The sequence below is a fragment of the Gymnoscopelus microlampas genome (genome assembly GCF_963454915.1).
Source record: "Gymnoscopelus microlampas genome assembly, chromosome: 3".
In the NCBI taxonomy this organism is placed as follows: domain Eukaryota; kingdom Metazoa; phylum Chordata; class Actinopteri; order Myctophiformes; family Myctophidae; genus Gymnoscopelus; species Gymnoscopelus microlampas.
Window position 1 is genome coordinate 12,048,772 of NC_139940.1, and position 20,602 is coordinate 12,069,373.

At 43.0% G+C, this 20,602-nt stretch overlaps 1 protein-coding gene across 2 annotated transcripts in view; it reads right to left on the minus strand.

Annotated features, from left to right (window-relative positions):
• Window positions 1-1,410: 1,410 nt before the first annotated feature.
• znf574 (zinc finger protein 574) overlaps window positions 1,411-20,602 on the minus strand; it is a 40,084-nt gene continuing 20,892 nt past the window's right edge. For both annotated transcript variants that reach the window (XM_084052504.1, XM_084052505.1), the window contains exons 5-10: window positions 20,364-20,543; window positions 20,141-20,238; window positions 15,210-15,304; window positions 11,992-12,140; window positions 10,961-11,248; window positions 1,411-2,565 (exon numbers count right to left, since the gene is read on the minus strand). In XM_084052504.1, the coding sequence (XP_083908630.1) occupies window positions 1,924-2,565; window positions 10,961-11,248; window positions 11,992-12,140; window positions 15,210-15,304; window positions 20,141-20,238; window positions 20,364-20,543 (1,452 nt within the window). In that variant the 3' untranslated portion in view covers window positions 1,411-1,923. The remainder of the gene's footprint in view (window positions 2,566-10,960; window positions 11,249-11,991; window positions 12,141-15,209; window positions 15,305-20,140; window positions 20,239-20,363; window positions 20,544-20,602) is intronic.

A 20,602-nucleotide genomic window follows, 5' to 3' on the forward strand; every position in this document is an offset into this window, starting at 1 on the left:
ACAAATTATGTTGTATAATCATTAACACACACAGACACACAGACACACACACACACAAAATTGTAACACATTCTGTCTTCCCTCGCCACATTAGTGATGAGACAAAAAAATATAAGATTTTATAAGGTACTGTTATGACTAGTGTTTGGGTGGGCTTGGGGGATTATTAATATAAATCACGGATAATCTGTTAATTAATTAATTAGGCTTTTATTTCCACTTTTGTACACCATTGTTCCTCATTACTTAACCCACTAAGACCTGAAGCCGATTCTACAAATGTCTTCTAAATCCACAGAACATTCAGAACAGTTTTCTGAAAAAACGTATGTTTCTGTATCAGTGGCGCTCAAACTTTTTCATGTCAAGGACCCCCAAAAAGATGTATTTGGCTGCCGACCCCCATCTCAAACTATTTTGTTCCAAGGACCCCCCAGAAGCAAAGATTTGAGTTAAAAATGTTTGCTTTAAAAGAATATATAGAAGATATGCACACATTTTCACGATTTTTCAAAAATAGCAGATCTACAAGCTCATAGCGCGGTGCCGCGCTATGAGCTTGTAGATCTGCTATTTTTGAATAGCCAAAGTATAAAATAATGCTTTTTTAGCTCAAATCATATAAAGTGACACAGATGCGTTCCAGGTCTTAATTGGTTAAACCCTATACTAGTTGACCGGAGTCCCCCAGGGCTCTACAATAGGCCCTCTATTTTCGCTCTACGCTAAAAATCTGTTGCGTTGTGAGCTTGTTGATCTGCTATTTTTTGCGCAATGTTCGGCCCCAGAATAGGGACGCTAGGGTTCATGTGGTTAAGCTGATACAAAAACCTAATAAAAGAGAATGTAATGCTGTTAAAGTGGGTGTGAATCTGAGGGATGAAGGGTGGGAGTATTGTTTGTGTTATTTGTATTTTGTCAGTAAAAAAGGAAATAAATGTACAATGCTGTGAAATGTACAAAGCCGACCATAACTCAATACCTGTTCAGAGTCTATGGTGAATTGCCTGTGTTGCCTTGGACTTGAACAATAAAATGATATATATATATATAAATGAAGGTACTATTGTTCTCAACGTATGTTTGCTTCCTCGCAAAAGGCCCCAGATATTGTTTATGTCAAAAACTGGCAATTTTACAGCAGTGCCTATAAAAACCTATCCCATCTGAACGGGTAAGGGGAGCTGCCACCCTGGTGTCAACTTCCTTAATAAAACGAAGGACGCTCGCAAATCTGAAAGCCAAAGCGTTTTATTATAAAGAAAGCGGAACAGATTTTATAGAGCCACTACTGCCCCATCCCAAATAAAGACTGCGGTCGTAAATAAATGTCTATCTGCGATGACTTTACAATCAGCTTTTCCATCAGCTTGAAAAGATAACGCTAACATTATTAAGACACATTCCTGATTTCGTCTTGGTTGAGCCATGTTAAGGCTGTGGCTTGCCACATGTTAGCCACTCAAACCCCTCCTTTACAGCTCTCTTAGACAGACACCTCCTCAAAGATTTATCACCACACAGAATAGAATATCTGATCTTTGCACTGGCTCAGAAATCCAACTATATACACATAAGGAAACTGTTACACGTCTCGATGGGCTTCAAACGTCAGCCTATATATACTGTGCTGTGTACTACACAATATAGTCATTAGTGGGCAGCCTGGTGCCTCAGCCTGTTAGTAGTATACTCTTACCATTAAGGCTCCTGGGCCACGAGGTTCGAATCGAACTCCCGACTCTCTCACACGTCTCCCATCTCTCCACACTCTAAATAAAACATACAATTCCCAGAAAATATTTCTCTCCACAATTCACGCTCACAATAGACAAACTGTACATGTGTTTTGCTTTTACAATGTACAGTATCTTGAGTGTTTTCCCAATGTATTATTATTATTATTATTGTCTGGTTCAGCTCCTACACGGTCTCCTCCACTATGAACTCTATGGCGCCGTGTTCGTCCGCCTGGGACTGCTGCACCATGGTGATCTCTTGACCGCCCACGGTGATGGTGGGCATGGTGATCGTCTGGCCCGCCCCTAACATGCCCGAGGGCAGGAAGACCACCTGGTTGGTCCCCTCCACCATCCCCAGCTGGTCCGACGGGATCATCATGGTCTCCGTCCCGCCCTCGCCGCCCGTCTGCAGCACGTAGATGGTCTGCACGGTGCCGGCCTCCATCTCCCCCCCTCCCGTGGTGGCCAGGGACGTCAGCACCTTGGCCCCCTCCAGCACCCTCTGCACCTGGGCCACCTGGGCCGCCTTGAGGGCCTCTTCCGCCGCCAGCTCCTGGGCGGCGCCGTCCGCTGCCGGTGCCGGCAGGTCCCCGTGCAGGCGCAGGTGCTTGTCGAGGTTGGAGCGCGAGCGGAAGGCGGCGGCGCAGTGCGTGCACGGGTAGGGCTTCTCGCCGCTGTGCGTGCGGGCGTGCTCGGTGAGCCGGGCGGCCACGCTGAAGCTCTTGCCGCAGACCCAGCAGGAGAAGGGACGCACGCCGCTGTGGATGCGCTCGTGGTCCTGGAGGTGGGGGAGCTGGCGGAAGCGCTTGTTGCACACGGTGCACTGGATGGGAGAGAGAGGGAGGGGGGGGGAAGGTTCAAGTGTGAGACAAAGTGTCATGATTAGTGTTTTTTATTAACCCATTAAGACCTGAGGCCGATTAAAAAATGTTTTTCTAAATCCTAACACTTTGGAAGAAATATATATATTCAAAGATTTGCACAAATTTTCACGATTTTACAAAAATAGCAGATCTACAAGCTCATAGCGCGGCACTCGGTGCCGCGCTATGAGCTTGTATATCTGCTATTTTTGAATAGCCTAAAGAAATCTAAAAGTGACACAGATGCGTCCCAGGTCTAAATGGGTTAATCTCTCTCCCCCTCTTCCTCTTGCCTCCCCTTCTTGCTCTTCACTTTATCTTATGGAAATAAGGAATTTCACCCACTGTTTTACACCTATAAGCCTGTGATGTGACAATAAAGTTTATTCTGATTACGGGATAAGAAAAGAAACAATTCATGGCATTCTATTCCCATTGAGACCTGGAACGCATCTGTGTCACTTTCTGATTTGAGCTAAAAAGCATTATTTTACACTTTGGCTGTTCAAAAATAGCAGATCTACAAACTCATAGCGCGGAGTGCCGCGCTATGAGCTTGTAGATCTGCTATTTTTGAAAAATCGTGAAAATGCGTGCAAATCTTTGAATATATATATAACATTTTTAACTCAAATCTTTGCTTCTGGGGGTCCCTGGAACAAAATATTTTGAGATGGGGGCCAAATTCATATATACTGTAGTTTTGGGGGTCTTTGAAAAAGTTTGAGCACCTCTGATATTGAAACATACGTTTTTCAGAAGACATTTTGCAGAATCGGAACCTCAGGCCTCAATGGGTTAAGCCAATATACTTTGTCACACGATGAATAGCAAAAATAAACGTTTTTGAAGATTTTCACTAATGACACACCAGTTTTAAAGTGGTTAAAGGGCAATACTATATAGCCCACTGACTTCTAGCCCACTAAACCATGTATACTTTACATTAGAGCCAACCCCTTATATTTATTTTTTACTTCCCAGGTGATAAACCCACCTTGAAATGCTCTTCTTCTCCGGCTTTACATCACTATGAATAAGTAATGGATGGTTTGAAAACAATCCTTTCTCCATAGGGAATATGTTCTGGCAGAGATGTACATTCAATCTGGGCTTTCAGCTGCATTATATACGAAGTAATGATAAAGTAACTTGGACACAGGAATAAAGGTGCCCTAAGGCTTGATTTATACTTAGTTGGATGGCGGTGTCACGTGCCAAAAATAGCTATAAATAAATATCTTCCAAGATCACAACGGGTCACACTGCAACGCATTGTGAGCTTGTAGATCTCCTATTTAACCTGGGATTTACCAGGATTACCTATCGTCTCAAGCAAGTTTCAAGTCTCTTCAAGTTTATTTTCACACTGTACTGAAATGAATAGAAACCAACGGCTACCTGGAAGGTAGGAAAAACCCTTTGAAAAAAGTGTGCATTGGAAAATGGTCGGCAGCACTGTAAAGAATATGTGATTTGTAGTCAATGGGGTATAACATGCAAAACCACCGGTATGGTCCATTAACTACATGGGGACTTTATTGTTTGGTTTGAAAGCTAGGCGGAAAACACAATGCACGCTGACAATGGACAATATACACAAAACATTGAGGGCATTTTAAACACTATAAAGGCACAATTAAATGAACAATGTAATGTGCAGAAAATGACCAGAACAAGGATAGAGAAGAAAAGGCTCAAGGGATATAGGGAAGGGCTGATATGAAAATTGGGGAATTATGTTCCTGTCAAAGCCTTTCCTTTCTGCTGCTTTCTGTACGCTGTGTGAAACGGTTGGGGGAATAATATTTTTTGTGAGACCTCCCTTTATGTTTTTTCTGCAGAGGCAGCAACATTTGGCCAGGGGGGCCACGGAGGAGCAGGGAAACAAGTTATGGGCAAACAAAGGAGTGGGTAAGAGAGATAGCTAGTATCACTGGTTCTCAAAGTGGGGTCCGGGGACCCCCAGGGGTCCTTGGGGGGGTTCCAGCATCTGTGTCACATTTTGATTTGAGCTAAAAAGCATTATTTTTACACTTTGGCTATTCAAAAATAGCAGATCTACAAGCTCATAGCGCGGCACTGAGTGCCGCACTACGAGCTTGTAGATCTGCTATTTTTGAAAAATCGAGAAACTGTGTGCAAATCTTTGAATATATATATTCTTTTAAAGCGTTTTTATCTCAAATCTTTGCTTCTGGGGGTCCCTGGAACAAAATATTTTGAGATGGGGGTCCGCGGCCAAATACATATCATTTTGGGGGTCCTTGACATGAAAATGATTGAGCACCACTGATATAGAAACATATGTTTTTCAGAATACTGTTGGGATTTAGGAGACATGTAGAATCGACTTCAGGTCTTAATGGGTTAATATAGCATCACAATTATTTTAACCACTTTATCCATTTATATGCTGGCTATTCAAAAATAACAGATGTACAAGCTCACAGCGTGTCATGTTGATTTGTCACACCATATTTGACATCCGAGCACAAATAGAAAATGTAACTAAAGTCCACTGACTTTGCTTCATTGGCCGTTTATGAAACATAACTTGTTGTCAGCACTGTTTAACCAAAATAAGTTAACCAACTGAAACGGTGAAGCCTCATTTATTCACTGTGTCCATGGATATGACGACGAATGCAGCCATTAAATTATGGTTTCCTTTTCTTTCCTTCATCACTGCATAACTCATAAATGTTCAGCTTTTGTCACAATTATAATACTGTATAGTTATATGTGATTTGCTATTATGCAATTCAGAGATATTGCCGCATTCTATTTAAACTAATTTGGTGGTAGATTTGGTCGAGTTGTTATAATTTATGTCAACAGTCTGGAAACACAATTATTTTTTCTATACTCTTTTTTTTTTCTTATTTCAATACTTATCCAGAACTGGAAATGACTAAAATCTAATTACATACTTTTCCAAACTTTCCAAAAAGTTTGAAAACTATAAAAAATATATATATAATATTTATCATAAATATTATATTCTGGGGGCCATTGGCACAACATATTTTCAGATGTGGGTCAAATAGATAGATCAGTTTGGGGGTCCTTGACCCCCAAACTGATCCACTAGTCCATTGGTTCTCAAAGTGGGGTCCGGGGACCCCCAGGGGTCCTTGAGGGAGTTCCAGGGGGTCCCCAGCTAAATGATAGATTAGGCACCAAATGGACCCTTATGGGTCTTTAACTCTGAGAGTTAAATTGACATAAATTTTACAATATAAATTGCAGTCCAAGTGATAGAAATGCCATTAAATGGGGGTCTGTAGCCTAATGCATGTCAAAACTGGGGGTCCTTGAAATTAAAATGGTTGAGAATCACTGCTAGAGCCGTAAAAATCTTCTCTTATGGGGGTCCCTGGCATATCTTTTGAAATGGGGGTCCGCGGGCTAATAAGTGTCAATTTGGGGGTCCTTGACATGAAAAAGTTGGAGAACCACTGCACTAGGCTACATGGTAGACGTGTCATGGAAACAGGTGTGAGCAGTGAGCTGGCCAGCCTCTCTCCAGAGCGTTCTCATTTATAACTCAACGGTATCCCGTCGGGCTAACAACCACCGTTTGCTAGCTCGCCACCTGACCGCGGCTAATTACCTCCATAGTTGTAAATTAACCCCGGCATAATGCTGGTCTATTTTGCCTAACATTTGGCAGAATGTTGTACTCCAGACTATTTGGTGGCCCACCACCACCTGCCAAAGAGGAAAAAAAAGACTCTAGAGCAGGGATGTCAAATTAATCTCAGGTCATGAGCCAGACAGGTCAAAATACTACTTTGTGCATGACGGAGTTTGTCTGTGCGTGCGTGCACCCAATGCTGATAGGCACAAATGTTGTTACTAACTTTCCGTGGTTTTGTCGGCTCCGAGGACGCCATTGTTAAATGAGTTTCGGTTTGTTTCCGGTGGGAAGCGAACGCACAGATGTAAATCCCGCCCACTACATTTGATTGGGTAAAGCGCGGCCTGCTTCCTGATCTGAAGGCACGCCCACTTGTAAGCTAAAGCGCACGCGTTCTGAACGGGGTTCCCCGACAGATCCAGTAGCGCAGCTCTGAATCTGTTCTTGAGAGATTACAGTACACCAAACACAATACACAAAGTATGATGGTGGAGAACATTCTTACGCTACTGAATTAAAGGTCTAAACAGGAATGTATACACTACATTTCTTTTGCATTTCATACTTTGTCAGGCGTTTGCAGGAGCTTTCAGCCTGCAAATATTTAACCGAAAGGCGGTGGTGTGCACTGTGCGTTCTATGACATAGCGAGTGTCCACATGGCCCTGTTAATATGATTATAATCAGAAGAATGATGGTCTATAAATGCACTAAAATATGTTGCTGTCATACTGTGCACTGCAATACCATAAATGATGAATACCACTATGTTTGTGGAAACGTTCTTTCTGTCTGCCAAAAAGCACCGCAGAGGTTTCAAATGCGTCTAGTCTCTGTGATGGTGGGTAGAAACCTAAACGTTCTTAATTACACAGTGTGCCCACACAGTGATTAATGCATTGGTATTGTCCATTTTCAGGCTCTTGCTACATATAATGCCTCGGTACCAGATCCACAAACTCCTCTGTGATGTTCAAAGTACACAAATATTCCCAATTGAGCTTCATGAGTCATGTCTGTGCTTATAAAGAAGGCAATGAATGACTTCACTGTCTTTTAGTTGACTGTAAAAAAAAATCTCCTGCAAAGGTCCCTGGTTCCCTCTCCCTCGTGGTCTTCAGTGCAGTGCTGGTTGCACAGGGGTGAGATGACGTAGGCGGGGCCCCCTGGTGGTAGGTGTTTAGTGGGTGGGTGGTTGGTTACCTGCTGTCGTCACCTTGCTAAACTAATGGCCTAAGTCATTTTTTGAGGAAAATTATATTTTTGCCTAAGTCAGGTCCTCATGACACTGGCCACCTTTGGTAAAATCACCCATCTCCTAATTGAAAAGGATCATGCTGTTCACTCCCCTTTTAGTATAATGGCCTAACTCCCCAGTGTGACTTAGGCCAAAAAAAGGCCTATTTTGGCCTAAGTCACATGGTTTTGCCAAATTATTTACTGATTTTGGCCATTTAAAAAAGAAAATTGGCCTAAGTCAGATTTAATCCTATTTAAATCTTGTATGTTACATAACTGACAGACAGTGTTATTTCTATTTAAATAGTCACAATTTGTTATAAACATTTTGGGTGAAATGATTAAGAAATATCATATAGTTTTGTTTTGGATCAGTTTTTTATTTTTCCTGAAAAACTCAAAAAAAATGACAGGCCATTAGTTTAGCAAGGCGACGATGTTCAGTTGTTCACACAACGGCAGCTTTAGCAGTGTGGCAGATGCAAGGGAGGAGAGAGAGAGAGCTGCTGCCATACACACAGATAGATAATAGCTGGATACGAAACTTTTACTTAAAATAATTGAGTTACTTTTTTTTCCCCCCTCCCCAATTTATCCCAAGTGTTGGATTAGACCCTTCGCACCTGCTCTAGAGATCAAGGTCTTTTTTTATTCTAGCAATGTCTGTTTTGCTCACTCATACACAATTGCCACCAACCAGCACAAATACAGTTCTATTTTGGCTGTGAATGGTAACATTACATTTTTATTACTCAACTCCAGCAGTCTGGGAAATGTTTATGCGATCAAAGAACCAACAGAACCGCTGTGTGGAGGATGTTAGTTTCCTGCCCTGGCGTGTCAGTACGAAAAGTGCTGTACTATGTTCTCACTAGGTGTAACACCAAACACAGTGCAGGATGGGTGATGATGATATGCATTAGTCACGTATTCGGGTTTCACTGGCACTGGAAAATGGACCCAGTGAGCTGTGTCAGCGTCTGTGTTACTATCTGCTTTTAACGCGCTAAGACCTGGAACGCATCTGTGTTATTTTTTGATTTGAGCTAAAAAAAACATTATTTTATACTTTGGCTATTCAAAAATAGCAGATATACAAGCTCATAGCCACGCTACGAGCTTGTAGATCTGCTATTTTTGAAAAATCGTGAAAATGTGTGCAAATCTTTGAATATATGTATTTTTAAAGCGAACATTTGTAACTAAACTTTTTGCTTCTGGGGGTCCCTGGAACAAAATATTTTGAGATTGGGGTCCATGGCCAAATACATATCATTTTGAGGGTCCTTGACATGAAAAAGTTTGAGCACCACTGATATAGAAACATAAGATTTGTCAGAAAACCGTTGGGATTTAGAAGACATTTTGTAGAATCGCCTTCAGGTCTTAATGGGTTAAAATATCCAAGCTCAAACTCCTCTGTCATTCTGCTTCTTTATGTACTCAGCAAATATAGATATCCTCATTCAGGGGTAGTCTGCTACTACAGTAGTATTTGATTTAAATTAACGTTCCTACCAGCTGCTACCTGTACAACCTGTACCATCCGAGTTCTACTAAAGCCCCTTGAAACTCATTCTGTGGCACGGCTCTGATAGACAAGCCTTAAGCTAAATCCATATACATTAAATCAATTTTCGACAGTGGCTCCCATGGGTTGGGGAGGGGAGGGAGGGAGGGGGGGGGGGGGCTGGAATGGGTCGCTCTGGTTGAGGTCCTTGCCCAGTCACCAGTGCAGCGGGGGAGAGAGAGAGAGAGGGAGAGAGAGAGAGAGAGAGAGAGAGAGAGGGAGGGAGGAGAGGGACAAAGATGGACAGAGAGAGAGAGAGAGAGTCCCAGAATAGTAACACCCACAGAGGAAAGCTGACAGGCCCTAACTCAGCCCGTCATTAATCACAGGTACACAGAGAGGAGATGGGAGGGGGCGCCCCCAGGGCACGCACATGCGCGCGCGCGCGCACGCACACACACACACACACACACACACACACACACACACACACACACACGGCCCAAGAACCAAAGAAATGGCTAGCAGGGGTGGGTGTGTCTGTGGGGGAGTTGGTTGTTTTGAAGCAGTACTGGATTTCAATTTGATAAACTGGTGCTTTAAGATAAGGTTGTGTTGGAAGGGGCCGGGCGGGGTGGGCCGGGTTGGGAGTGGTGCGTGAAGATGGGAAAAAGGGTTGGCTCCTCCTGAGTGGTGGGGAGGGCGCAGGTGATTTATAGAAGCAGCAATATTCGCTCTGCCTGGTAAACAGGTGTTTAGCAGCTCCAACACATGCACATCTTTTACGCAGACAAACACACACACACACACACACACATGCAGGGCATCAGGCTCACACACACACGCATTTCCACCACTCGAACCCGCCCATCCATTTAGTAACACATGGTCTGTGCATGAACCCGCACAGACCTTTTCAGCCATGACCCAGTAATATTGATCCATGCTTGTCACGTCAACCTCAATGCAGTATTTATTAATGATAATTAATGAGACTGTCGTTTGACTGCAGCCATGTTTTTCAGACAGTAATTGAAAGCTAAAGAAAGGGACGAAATGTACAGACAGACAGACATTAATAATCCCTAGCTTTAATGTTTTCAAAGGCCCTCGTCGTCTGGGGCGTAGCGGAGGACACAGGTAGTCAGAGTTGCCAGGGCGGTGTGTTTACAAAAGGTTTATTGGCAAAAGGCTTTAACAGGCTTTATATGTTTCTGCACTCAAAAAAAGACAAAGTGCACTCAAGACAAAATTCAAGGTCATCCTCTGCCAAACTCTTTCTTGTAAAGTTCAGGGATTCAAGCAAATATGTACACCTCACATCACGACTGAAATGTGCTTTTATGAAATTTCTGACATATTTAGGGGTTATGGAAGATGCTTCTGAACATTCTATTGCTAGTTTGAGTGATTCAAATAGTCTTTAATAGGAGTGTGCCGATATATCGTCGCGCGATATATCGCGATACGTTTTCGTGACGATATGTATCGTTTTGGCGTTTTTTTCTTTTTCTTTTTTTGCAATAATAATAGTGCAAAAACAGAAGTATTTGTTTGCATTTGCCTTTTGTCCCCCCCATATATTTTCATAATAAAAAAGTGCCATATATCGTATCGTATCGTATCAATATCGTGAGCCCAATATCGTGTATCGTATCGTATCGTGAAATCGGCACACCCCTAGTCTTTAATCTTAAAATAACTTTAATGTACATCATTAATGTAGGGCTTGACTTTACCGGCCACATGGGTTTAGGGTCATGCATGATTTATACTTCGACACGCATCGTGTTTGCGTCACGTTTTGAGCTTGTGGATCGGCTATTTTCGGAGCGTGACACCCACCCAACGCAGAGCCAAATTATCAGTGCACCGATGCAATGACAGCCTGGGCGGCGGGCCACACAGCCATCCATCCACCCCCCCCCACCCACCCCGTCCCGTGGCTTCCTCTCCTCCTCACCTCAAAGGGCCTCTCGTCCGTGTGGGTCCTCATGTGGACGTTGAAGGTGGAGGTGTAGGCGAACTCCTTGAAGCAGATGTCACAGCTGAAGCGCGGGCGGCCCTTGGAGCGGACCACGTTGCCCTGGATGTGGGCCACCATGTGCTCCTCCAGGGCGCCGCTGGAGGCGAAGCGGCGCCGGCAGGGCGTCACGGGGCACTTGAGGGGCGTCTGGCCCGTGTGGGACAGCCGGTGGAGGTCCAGGCCCTCCTGGGTCATGCAGCGGTGGCCGCACAGGTCACACTCCACCTGGAGGGAGGGGGGGGTTTGAACGGAATGACAAGAGGAAATGAAAAGACGAGTTTGGTGCGTTCAAAAGAAAACACTAAACTAAACACCTATCTATATACTTGAACAATGAATAGCAAAAAATAGACCATCTACAAGCTCATTGCAACTATTGCCATTTCTGCCATTTAACACAGTGAGTGCCAAAAACGGTCCGGACCGTTTTTGAGAAGCTATGCATTATGTATATTATATATATCATATATATTTTATATATTTTTCCCACGTGGGGCGCTCTAACGAAACTTTGGGATCATCCAAGGAGTCTCTAAGAAGGAGAGGCCGGATGTGGATCCATGTCCGCTCCAATGTTAACTCCTTGACTAAAAGCATTTCTTTTTCGATCGGCGATCACTCTGCAATGGAGGATCGCGTTAGAAATATTATTGTTCCAGGCGTTAGTCGGGACCCTCCGCTGTCTCGCACGCACGCTTTGTTTACATGCGTGTCCTCGTCGGGGCTTCTACAGCACGCAACATATCAGCGTAAGTGGATGGAAGATATGCTGGCACTAGATGTACCCTATTTTAATAAACCTCTGGCACACGATGTGTTAAAAATATTTCGAAAAACATTTTCGCCTATAATGACAAAAAATAGGGATGCCAGGTTGAAAGACAATCAAAGGAACATCACTTTAGAGAGAGGACACGGCTGAAAAACAAACCCCCCCAAAAGAACCACACTGGAACTTTGGTCCTCACCTGTCCGGTACATCGGCCTCTGCCCTGGCCCCTCCCTCGGCCCATGTTCCTGTCCTGCTCGTTGGTGGGACAGCGCTGCAGGTGGATGTCCAGCACAGACTGGTTGATGAACTGGGAGTTGCAGTGCTCACACGTCGCCGGCTCCTTGTCTGGTTGATCACAACAACACGGTGGTATGGGGGTTAGAGAAGTGAATGCTAACGTTGGAGAGACGCAGACACATTCACACCGCTGTCTGATGACTGACTGCTTTAGTGCATTGGTTCTTAAATTGGGGTCCGGGGACCCCCAGGGGTCCTTGAGGGAGTTCCAGGGGGTCCCCAGCTAAATTATAGATAGATAGTTAAGAACCAAATTGACCCTTATAATAATAATAATAATAATAATACATTTTATTTATATGGCGCCTTTCAGGTCACCCAAGGTCGCCTAACAAAACAGAAAAGAAATACAAACAATAAAGCAAGTTTAAAATACACACAAAATACACATAAGGCCTGCAGCAGACTTTTACTCAAGGTGAGCATAGGCCTGTTTATGGGTCTATAACTCTGAGAGTGTACAAATGGAACCAAATGGACCCTAACAGGTCCATTTGGTTCCATTTGTACACTCTCAGAGTTCAACTAACAATTGATTTCACAATATAAATTGGGGTCCCAGAGATAGAAATGCCATTAAATGGGGGTCCGTAGTCTAATGCATGTCAAACTGGAGGTCCTTAAAATGGTTGCAAATCACTGCTAGAGCCATAAAAATCTTCTGTTATGGGGGCTCTTGGCATATCTTTTCAAACGGGGGTCCATGGGCTAAAAAGTGTCAATTTGGGGGTCCTTGACATGAAAAGGTTTGAGAACCACTGCTTTAGTGCCTATGTTGTTGAGGCAGGTAGGTAGGCAGGTAGAAACACACACGCAGTCACACACTCTCTCGCTTGCTTGTTCTAAGCACAAGCAATATAAACAGTCAAAATGTGGATAAAATGTTCTGGGAAATAATCCATACCCACTTCACCTGGCCGAAGATACAGTAACACTACAGGTTGATGGTTCATCAGTTAGCCCAGGGGTAGCCAACCTTTACTATCAAAAGAGCCATTTTTGGCCAATAAATAAATACAAATTCTGTCTGGAGCTGCAAATCATACTTTAATGTATTCACCGTACATCAATCCTGAGCTGCAGCAGCCTGCCACAACACTAGCAGCACCAGTGGAGTTTGGAGGTGTGATCCAACTCTTAAAATGTACTCAGCTCCATCAGCTACATTACAATTAGAAACATTTACCATTAGCCATTTCCATATATCTTTTTTGGCCAAAGCAACACAGGGAGCCACTGGAGAGTTTGCCAAACCCTGAGATGGCCTATATATAGGCCGTGAGCATCTTTACACACGGTTAACCAGGGAGCTATCCAGCCAGCTCCCTGGTGGGAGCTTCAATTTAGACCTTTAACCCATTCAATCCGGGAACGCATCGGTGTCATTTTAAGATTTCTTTGGGCTACTTAAAAATAGCAGATCTACAAGCTCATAGCACGGCACCGAATGCCACGATATGAGCTTTTAGATCTGCTATTTTTTGAAAAATGTGTGCAAATCTTGAGTATCTACTTTTTTAAAGCTAACATTTGTAACTCAAATATTTGCTTCTGGGGATTCCTGGAACAACATCTTCATCTTCAACAAAATTGTTACAAAACATATATATTCAAAGATTTGCACACATTTTTCACGATTTTTCCAAAAATAGCAGATATACAAGCTCGTAGCGCGGCACTCGGTGCCGCGCTATGAGCTTGTAGATCTGCTATTTTTGAATCGCCAAAGAAATCTAAAATGACACAGATGCGTTCCCGGTCTTAAACGGTTAATAAGGATGATCTCAGCCTATGGCCCTGGATTGATTAATGGATCAATCTCTCCAATCATCTCTCGCAGAGATGAGGGCAATGAAACCATAGCCCCCACCCCCTCCCCCCACTCAAACCCGTCCGGCCCCCTGACGCAAGACGCTGTGCCCCCCACACCCCTCCACCCCCACCTTTCGCCATTTCTCGGGCCGAGGCTAATGAGGTTTCTGTAGACGACGCCCCACCTGATTAAAACCGAGCATCACCGTGTTTGACCCAATTTGTTTACCTCCTCCTCCTCCATCCCACATGGGACACGGATCAATGGCACTTCATTGACCTAATGTGTCCGATGGTGGTGGTGGCGGTGGCTGTGGGCGGGGGGTGGGGGGGGCACATACGATACCACAGACGTATACATAATAAACAAGGTAGGGGCCACCCCACAGGGACACACTGAAGAGGCCATTTATTGCAGACTTTGCATCAATCAATAGTAATTCACTGTAAGCCAAAGTGATAGGAGCATCATATTTAATAGCTTCCCCATTAAGAACTAAGCGAGTGGTTAAGCCGTTAAGACCGGGAACGCATCTGTTGTGTGTCGTTTTTTAGATTTCGTTGGGCTATTAAAAAAATAGCAGATATATGAGCTTGTAGATCTGCTATTTTTGAAAAATCATGAAAAGTTGTGCAAATATTTGAATTTCTTTCAAAAATGTCTTTTTTTTTTTAACAGACATTTGTAACTCAAATCTTTGCTTCTGAGGGTTCCTGGAACTAAATATTTTACAAATGTTTGCTATAAAAAATATATAATCCAAGATTTTGCCACGAATTTTCACGCTTTTTCAAAAATAGCAGATCTACAAGCTCGTAGCGCGGCACTCGGTGCCGCGCTACGAGCTTGTATATCTGCTATTTTTGAATAGCCAAAGAAATAAAAAAAATGACACACAGATGCGTTCCCGGTCTTAATGGGTTAAGCCGGCTTCTGGATTCCTGACATGTACTGAAAACGCCGTCTGGGTCTCACCTTCGTTAATCCGCATGAACGCCTCTGCTACTAAATAGAAAATGCAGATCAAAAGTTGGAGCGTGTGACGTTGGGGGAAAGGGTAGGAAAATAATAATAATCGCGGATAGGGCGAGAATACAAAGACGTTTTGACACTAAGCGCCGGGGGGTGGGGGGGTGGCGGAGACCGATTCAAAAGGCACAATGACAACAGAGACAAATGGGACGGAGTCCGTCCGTCCGCCCGCCGCGACTGGTACGGTACGCCCCACGCTCGGGGGCCAGATTTGAGAACGTCAAAGGAGACAAAGGTCAATGCTGTGCGTGTGCCGAGCCCTGAACTCTGACCTTGGTGAGAGAGCGAGTGCAGGTCCAGTTCCTTCCTGCGTTTGAAGGCCACTCCGCACTCTGGGCAAGGGAACGGATGGGTGGTATGGAGGAGTCTGTGGAACACACACACACACACACACACACACACACACACACACACACACGCACACACACACACACACACGCACACACACACACGTCAGAAAGAGAGGATGATGAACCTTATGTCCTTCTGTGTGCTATTAACCCATTTAGACCTGGAACGCATCTGTGTCACTTTTTTTATTTGAGCTAAAAAGCATTATTTTACACTTTTGGCTATTCAAAAATAGCAGATATACAAGCTCGTAGCGCGGCACCGAGTGCCGCGCTACGAGCTTGTAGATCTGCTATTTTTGAGAAATCGTGAAAATGTGTGAAAATCTTTGAATATGTATTATTTTAAAGCAAACACTTTTAACTCAAATCTTTGCTTCTGGGGGGTCCCTGGAACAAAATGTTTTGAGATGGGGGTCCATGGCCAAATATATATAATGTTGGGGGTCCTTGACATGAAAAAGTTTGAGCACCGCTGATATAGAAACATACTTTTTTCAGAAAACTGTTTGTAGACATTTGTAGAATCGGCTTCAGGTCTTAATAGATTAATACAGTGATACTTTTTCAAATTGCAGTAGTTTTTTTTTTTTTACCCGGCAACAGAGAAGAAAAAAAAAACATCTAGTCAAGGGGGAGAGAGAGAGAGCAAGAGGAGTCAAAAAGCATAATAATAATGACTAGGCATGTAACGATTTATCGTATATCGATTTAAATCGATTCAAAGTGGTGACGATTTAAATCGATGCAATAAAATATGACATCGCGATGCAACCAGCAGAGGGCGCAATCGAGTCAGACTCCCTACCTTGTTCTCCGCCTACTATTTTGTCCCCTCAGGGCCACCATAGCTGCCTGCGTTAGTCTCTTCTTCACTCACTGAACAGCAGGCTATGAACGGCAGAGTGGGGTTCACGTCCTCTCAGGCTATGAAATCAAAACAACTAGGCGATCGCACTGCATAAAGAGGGAAATGTGCGTCGCATGTAAACATGTTTATTTTATTGATGAATTGCCCAAACTATACCGTTTACCCCCTCCCCCGTCTGACGACGTTGTTAGCTGTCTGATTTAAACTCTGTAGGAAACATTCAACCGATAAGGCTTAATGAAAACGGCTAATTCTGGAGCTCCTCGGTGCGGCTGCAGAGTACAATGAATAATAATCTAATTTAATAATTTAACAATTGTATCAGACCGCTGACAACACCAAACTCCTTTCAACACTGTCTTTCAGATATATAGCGAATTTCATTGATATTAATCAATTAATTCTTATCTAATCTCATTTGGAGCAGTTTAAAACAGTTTCCCTTATTACTGTACATAAATGTGTTGTTTTATACAGAATGCTGAGAATGTAGCATAGATAAAAAATAACTTGTAAATCCCAAGGCTAAGCCTTAGTTTGTTTATTTGAAGGTTTTCTTTATAATTTATTTAATCTGGGATATATGTTTTAAAATAGATTTATTTATTTCATAAGACTTATATATTTAAAGTTATTATTTTACAAATAAAAAAGTCTTAATGTGACAGTTAATGCATGTACCTCGTGAATAAAAAGGCTTTATTTAATTTCATGTATTAAAAAGAGGATAAGAGAAAATATAGTTTTTTAAAAATACATGATTTTTGTAAAATAAATAATCAAGGTTTTCAGTAATTTGTCTGGAAAATAAATGTGCTAAAAAAATCGTAAAAAATCGTGAAGAATCGTATCGTGAACCTCGAATCGTGATTCGAATCGTATCGTGAGTTGAGTGAATCGTTACATGCCTAATAATGACACCTTTTGCCTGCATGTAGTAATCGTACCGCAATATGTGCAATTTTAGTAGATGCCCCCGTCCCTTTCAAGGACACGTTTAATCCGCCATAAAAAGAGGAAAATAACTCCTGTGTTGTGTGCTGTAAGCTGCCAACCCTGGATGTCACTCGTATGGGGATTATTATTCACCTATGTGCTTAGCCATGCTTCACGTTAACCCTTTAAGACCTGAGGCCGATTCTTATTAATGTCTTCTAAATTCTAACAGTTTTCTGAAAAACGTATGTTTCTATATCAGTGGTGCTCAAACTTTTTCATGTCAAGGACCCCCAAAATGATACGTATTTGGCCGCCGACCCCATCTCAAAATATGTTGTTCCAGGGACCCCCCAGAAGCAAAGATTTGAGTTAAAAATGTTCGCTTTAAAACAATATATATTCGAAGATTTGCACACATTTTCATAATTTTTCAAAAATAGCAGATCTACAAGCTCGTAGCGCGGCACTCGGTGCCGCGCTATGAGCTTGTATATCTGCTATTTTTGAATAGCCAAAGTGTAAAATAATGCTTTTTTAGCTCAAATCAAAAAGTGACACTGATGCGTTCCAGGTCTTAAAGGGTTAAATATGGGGTATTAGCCACATGTACATAATAGCCGGAGATAAAAAAGAACCACTAGCGGGGAGGGGGAGTCAGAGAGAGAAAGGACATAAAAAGACTATATTTATCCATCACATAATGTTACGCTCGATATATATCCATGCTTCCACAGTGGAGGAGACAGTGGAGTGGTTGTGGGGGGCCATCAGGGTTGCGTTTCACTGCCCGCAAATCGGCTCCTATTTGGATGGTCTGCAGTAATGGGTACGGACACACAGCACTACGGTAACTAACAGCACAGAAACATAATGCTCCGGCTGGAAAATACATTCCACTCCATGTATTATGTATGGCACACACAGCTACAGGTAATGGATTTGTAAAGTACTTAACCCATTGAGGCCTGAGGTTCCGATTCTGCAAAATGTCTTCTAAATCCTAAACGGTTTTCTGAAAAACGTATGTTTCTATATCAGTGGTTCTCAAACATTTTCATGTCAAGGACCCCCAAAAATATATGTATTTGGCCGTGGACCCCCATCTAAAAATATTTTGTTCCAGGGACCCCCAGAAGCAAAGATTTGAGTTACAAATGTACGCTTTAAAAAATATATATATATTCAAAGATTTGCGCACATTTTCTCGATTTTTCAAAAATAGCAGATCTACAAGCTCGTATTATCTTAGCTTGTATATCTGCTATATTTGAATAGCCAAAGTGTAAAATAATGCTTTTTAGCTCAAATAAAAAAATGACACAGATGCGTTCCATGTCTTAATGGGTTAACCGCTAGGCCTCTGCGAAGCGCGATGCCAGAGATTATTTGCGGAGACATGCATGGGAGGAGGGTCTGGGGCTGGGGTTCTCTCTCTGCCATTGCCGGTGTAGACAATAGCAATCAATATTTCAGGGACAAGTCGGACCCCGAGACAGCTGGGAGGAATTAAAATTGCAAGCCGGGGGTCACCTCTTTTCCCAGCCAAATATTCTCTAATGAGTTAAGGGGGAGCTGGTGTACGTGCACCCTGAATACACACGCAAAAGACTTCCTTCTTCCACCCCAAAAACTACCGACTTAAGAGCGAAGGCTCAAGGGTATGATTGGCTCACAGAGCACGCCCTCCTGTTGGTTCAGTGGGATCACCGGCAAGCCAGTCGTACGCTCTCTCTCTCTCTTTCACCCCACAGTGTTAACGAGACTGAGTCAGTGACACGTTTCCTCTGACTCTCCACCGTCCTGGACACTTAGCGCTATCATCTTAAATTTACCCGGCCTCTACCTGTCAATCATCTGCAGGCTAGGGGCTCAAGGGCGCCAAAGACACCTCAGACGCTATAGGTAGCCTGTCTGTGCATGTGTTTGTGTGTGTTTAACCCATTAAGGCCTGAGGTTCCGATTCTACAAATATCTTCTAAATCCTAACGTTTATTTGAAAAAGGTTATGTTTCTATGTCAGTGGTTCTTAAACCTTTTTCATGTCAAGTACAGCAACATGATATGTATTTGGCCACGGACCCCCCATCTCAAAATATTGTGTTCCAGGGACCCCCCCCAGAAGCAAAGATTTGAGTTACAAAAGTTCGCTTTAAAAAAATACATATTCAAAGATTTGCACACATTTTCTCGATTTTTCAAAAATAGCAGATATACAAGCTCATAGCGCGGCACTCGGTGCCGCGCTATGAGCTTGTATATCTGCTATTTTTTAATAGCCAAAGTGTAAAATAATGCTTTTTTTAGCTCAAATCTAAAAATGACACAGGTGCGTTCCAGGTCTGCATGGGTTAATATACAGCTTAAAGGCCTTGGCTCAGTGGTCTGACACGGCTCAGTTGATGCATCTAGTACTTGGTTGCTAGAGGGAGCGTCGGTTTATCTAAATCCTGTACTGGGCCGGTCTCTGGTCTGCTCGGAGCGCAAATTCTAATGCACTTACAACTGTAAACAAGATTGCAATCATTTGACATGAACTGCCCCCCCCTTCCCCACCCCGCCAGGTTGTTGGGAGAAGCTCCTGATTCTGAGTGAAGAAACGTTAACTTTTTTAGAAAAGTAGAATGGGAGGAGCCGGGACCCCCACAGGCACAGATGATCGATCATACACTAGGAGGCGATGTGTGCCATAACAGATTAGGGCTGTTAAACGAATATTCGATATTCAAATATTATTTGAATACTGGGAAAATATGTATATTCGAATATGAAAATTAATATTCGAATATTTAAAAATATATATATATATATATTTCTATGTTTATTTGACAGGGACAATACAAAAAACTCATGTCTCAAGTTATAAAAACAAACAAAAGATATGTTTTATTGGATCCGAGCACTCGATACATTGTTTTTTGTACCGTTTCTGTCAAAAAAAATGACCAATATTCGAATATCATTTCTGAGGAAAGTTGACAGCCCTATAACAGATGGGGATGGAAGAAAACACTCTGAATCTAATGCTGGATAAAACCATCCTCACTTGTGGTGATTGAGCTGGTCCTCAGTGTTGAATCTGGAGGGGCAGTGGTCACAGGGAAAGAGCCGGGCTGATCCGTCGATGTCCAGTGTATAAACCCGCTGAGAGAAGGAACAGTCGACACAAGAGACCACGGAAAAATATTTTATCATTTAATTAATTGATTAAGTACCGTACATTAAAGTGTGGGGCAAAGAAAGTGGTCATAAAATAAAAAAATGTTTACCGGTTTGCGCCCGCGTTTGCGTGGCGGCTCTCCGGAGACGTGCGTGCGCTGGTGTCTCCTCAGGTTGGTGGCCTGGGTGAAGTTCTTGCCACACTGCTCACAGTGGTACGGCTTGGTGCCCATGTGGTTCATGGTGTGCCGCAGCAGGCTCTGGGAGTTACTGAAGGACTTTTTACACACCTTACACAGTACGATGGAAAAAACACAACCATTATCACCACAATACTGAATTATCATCA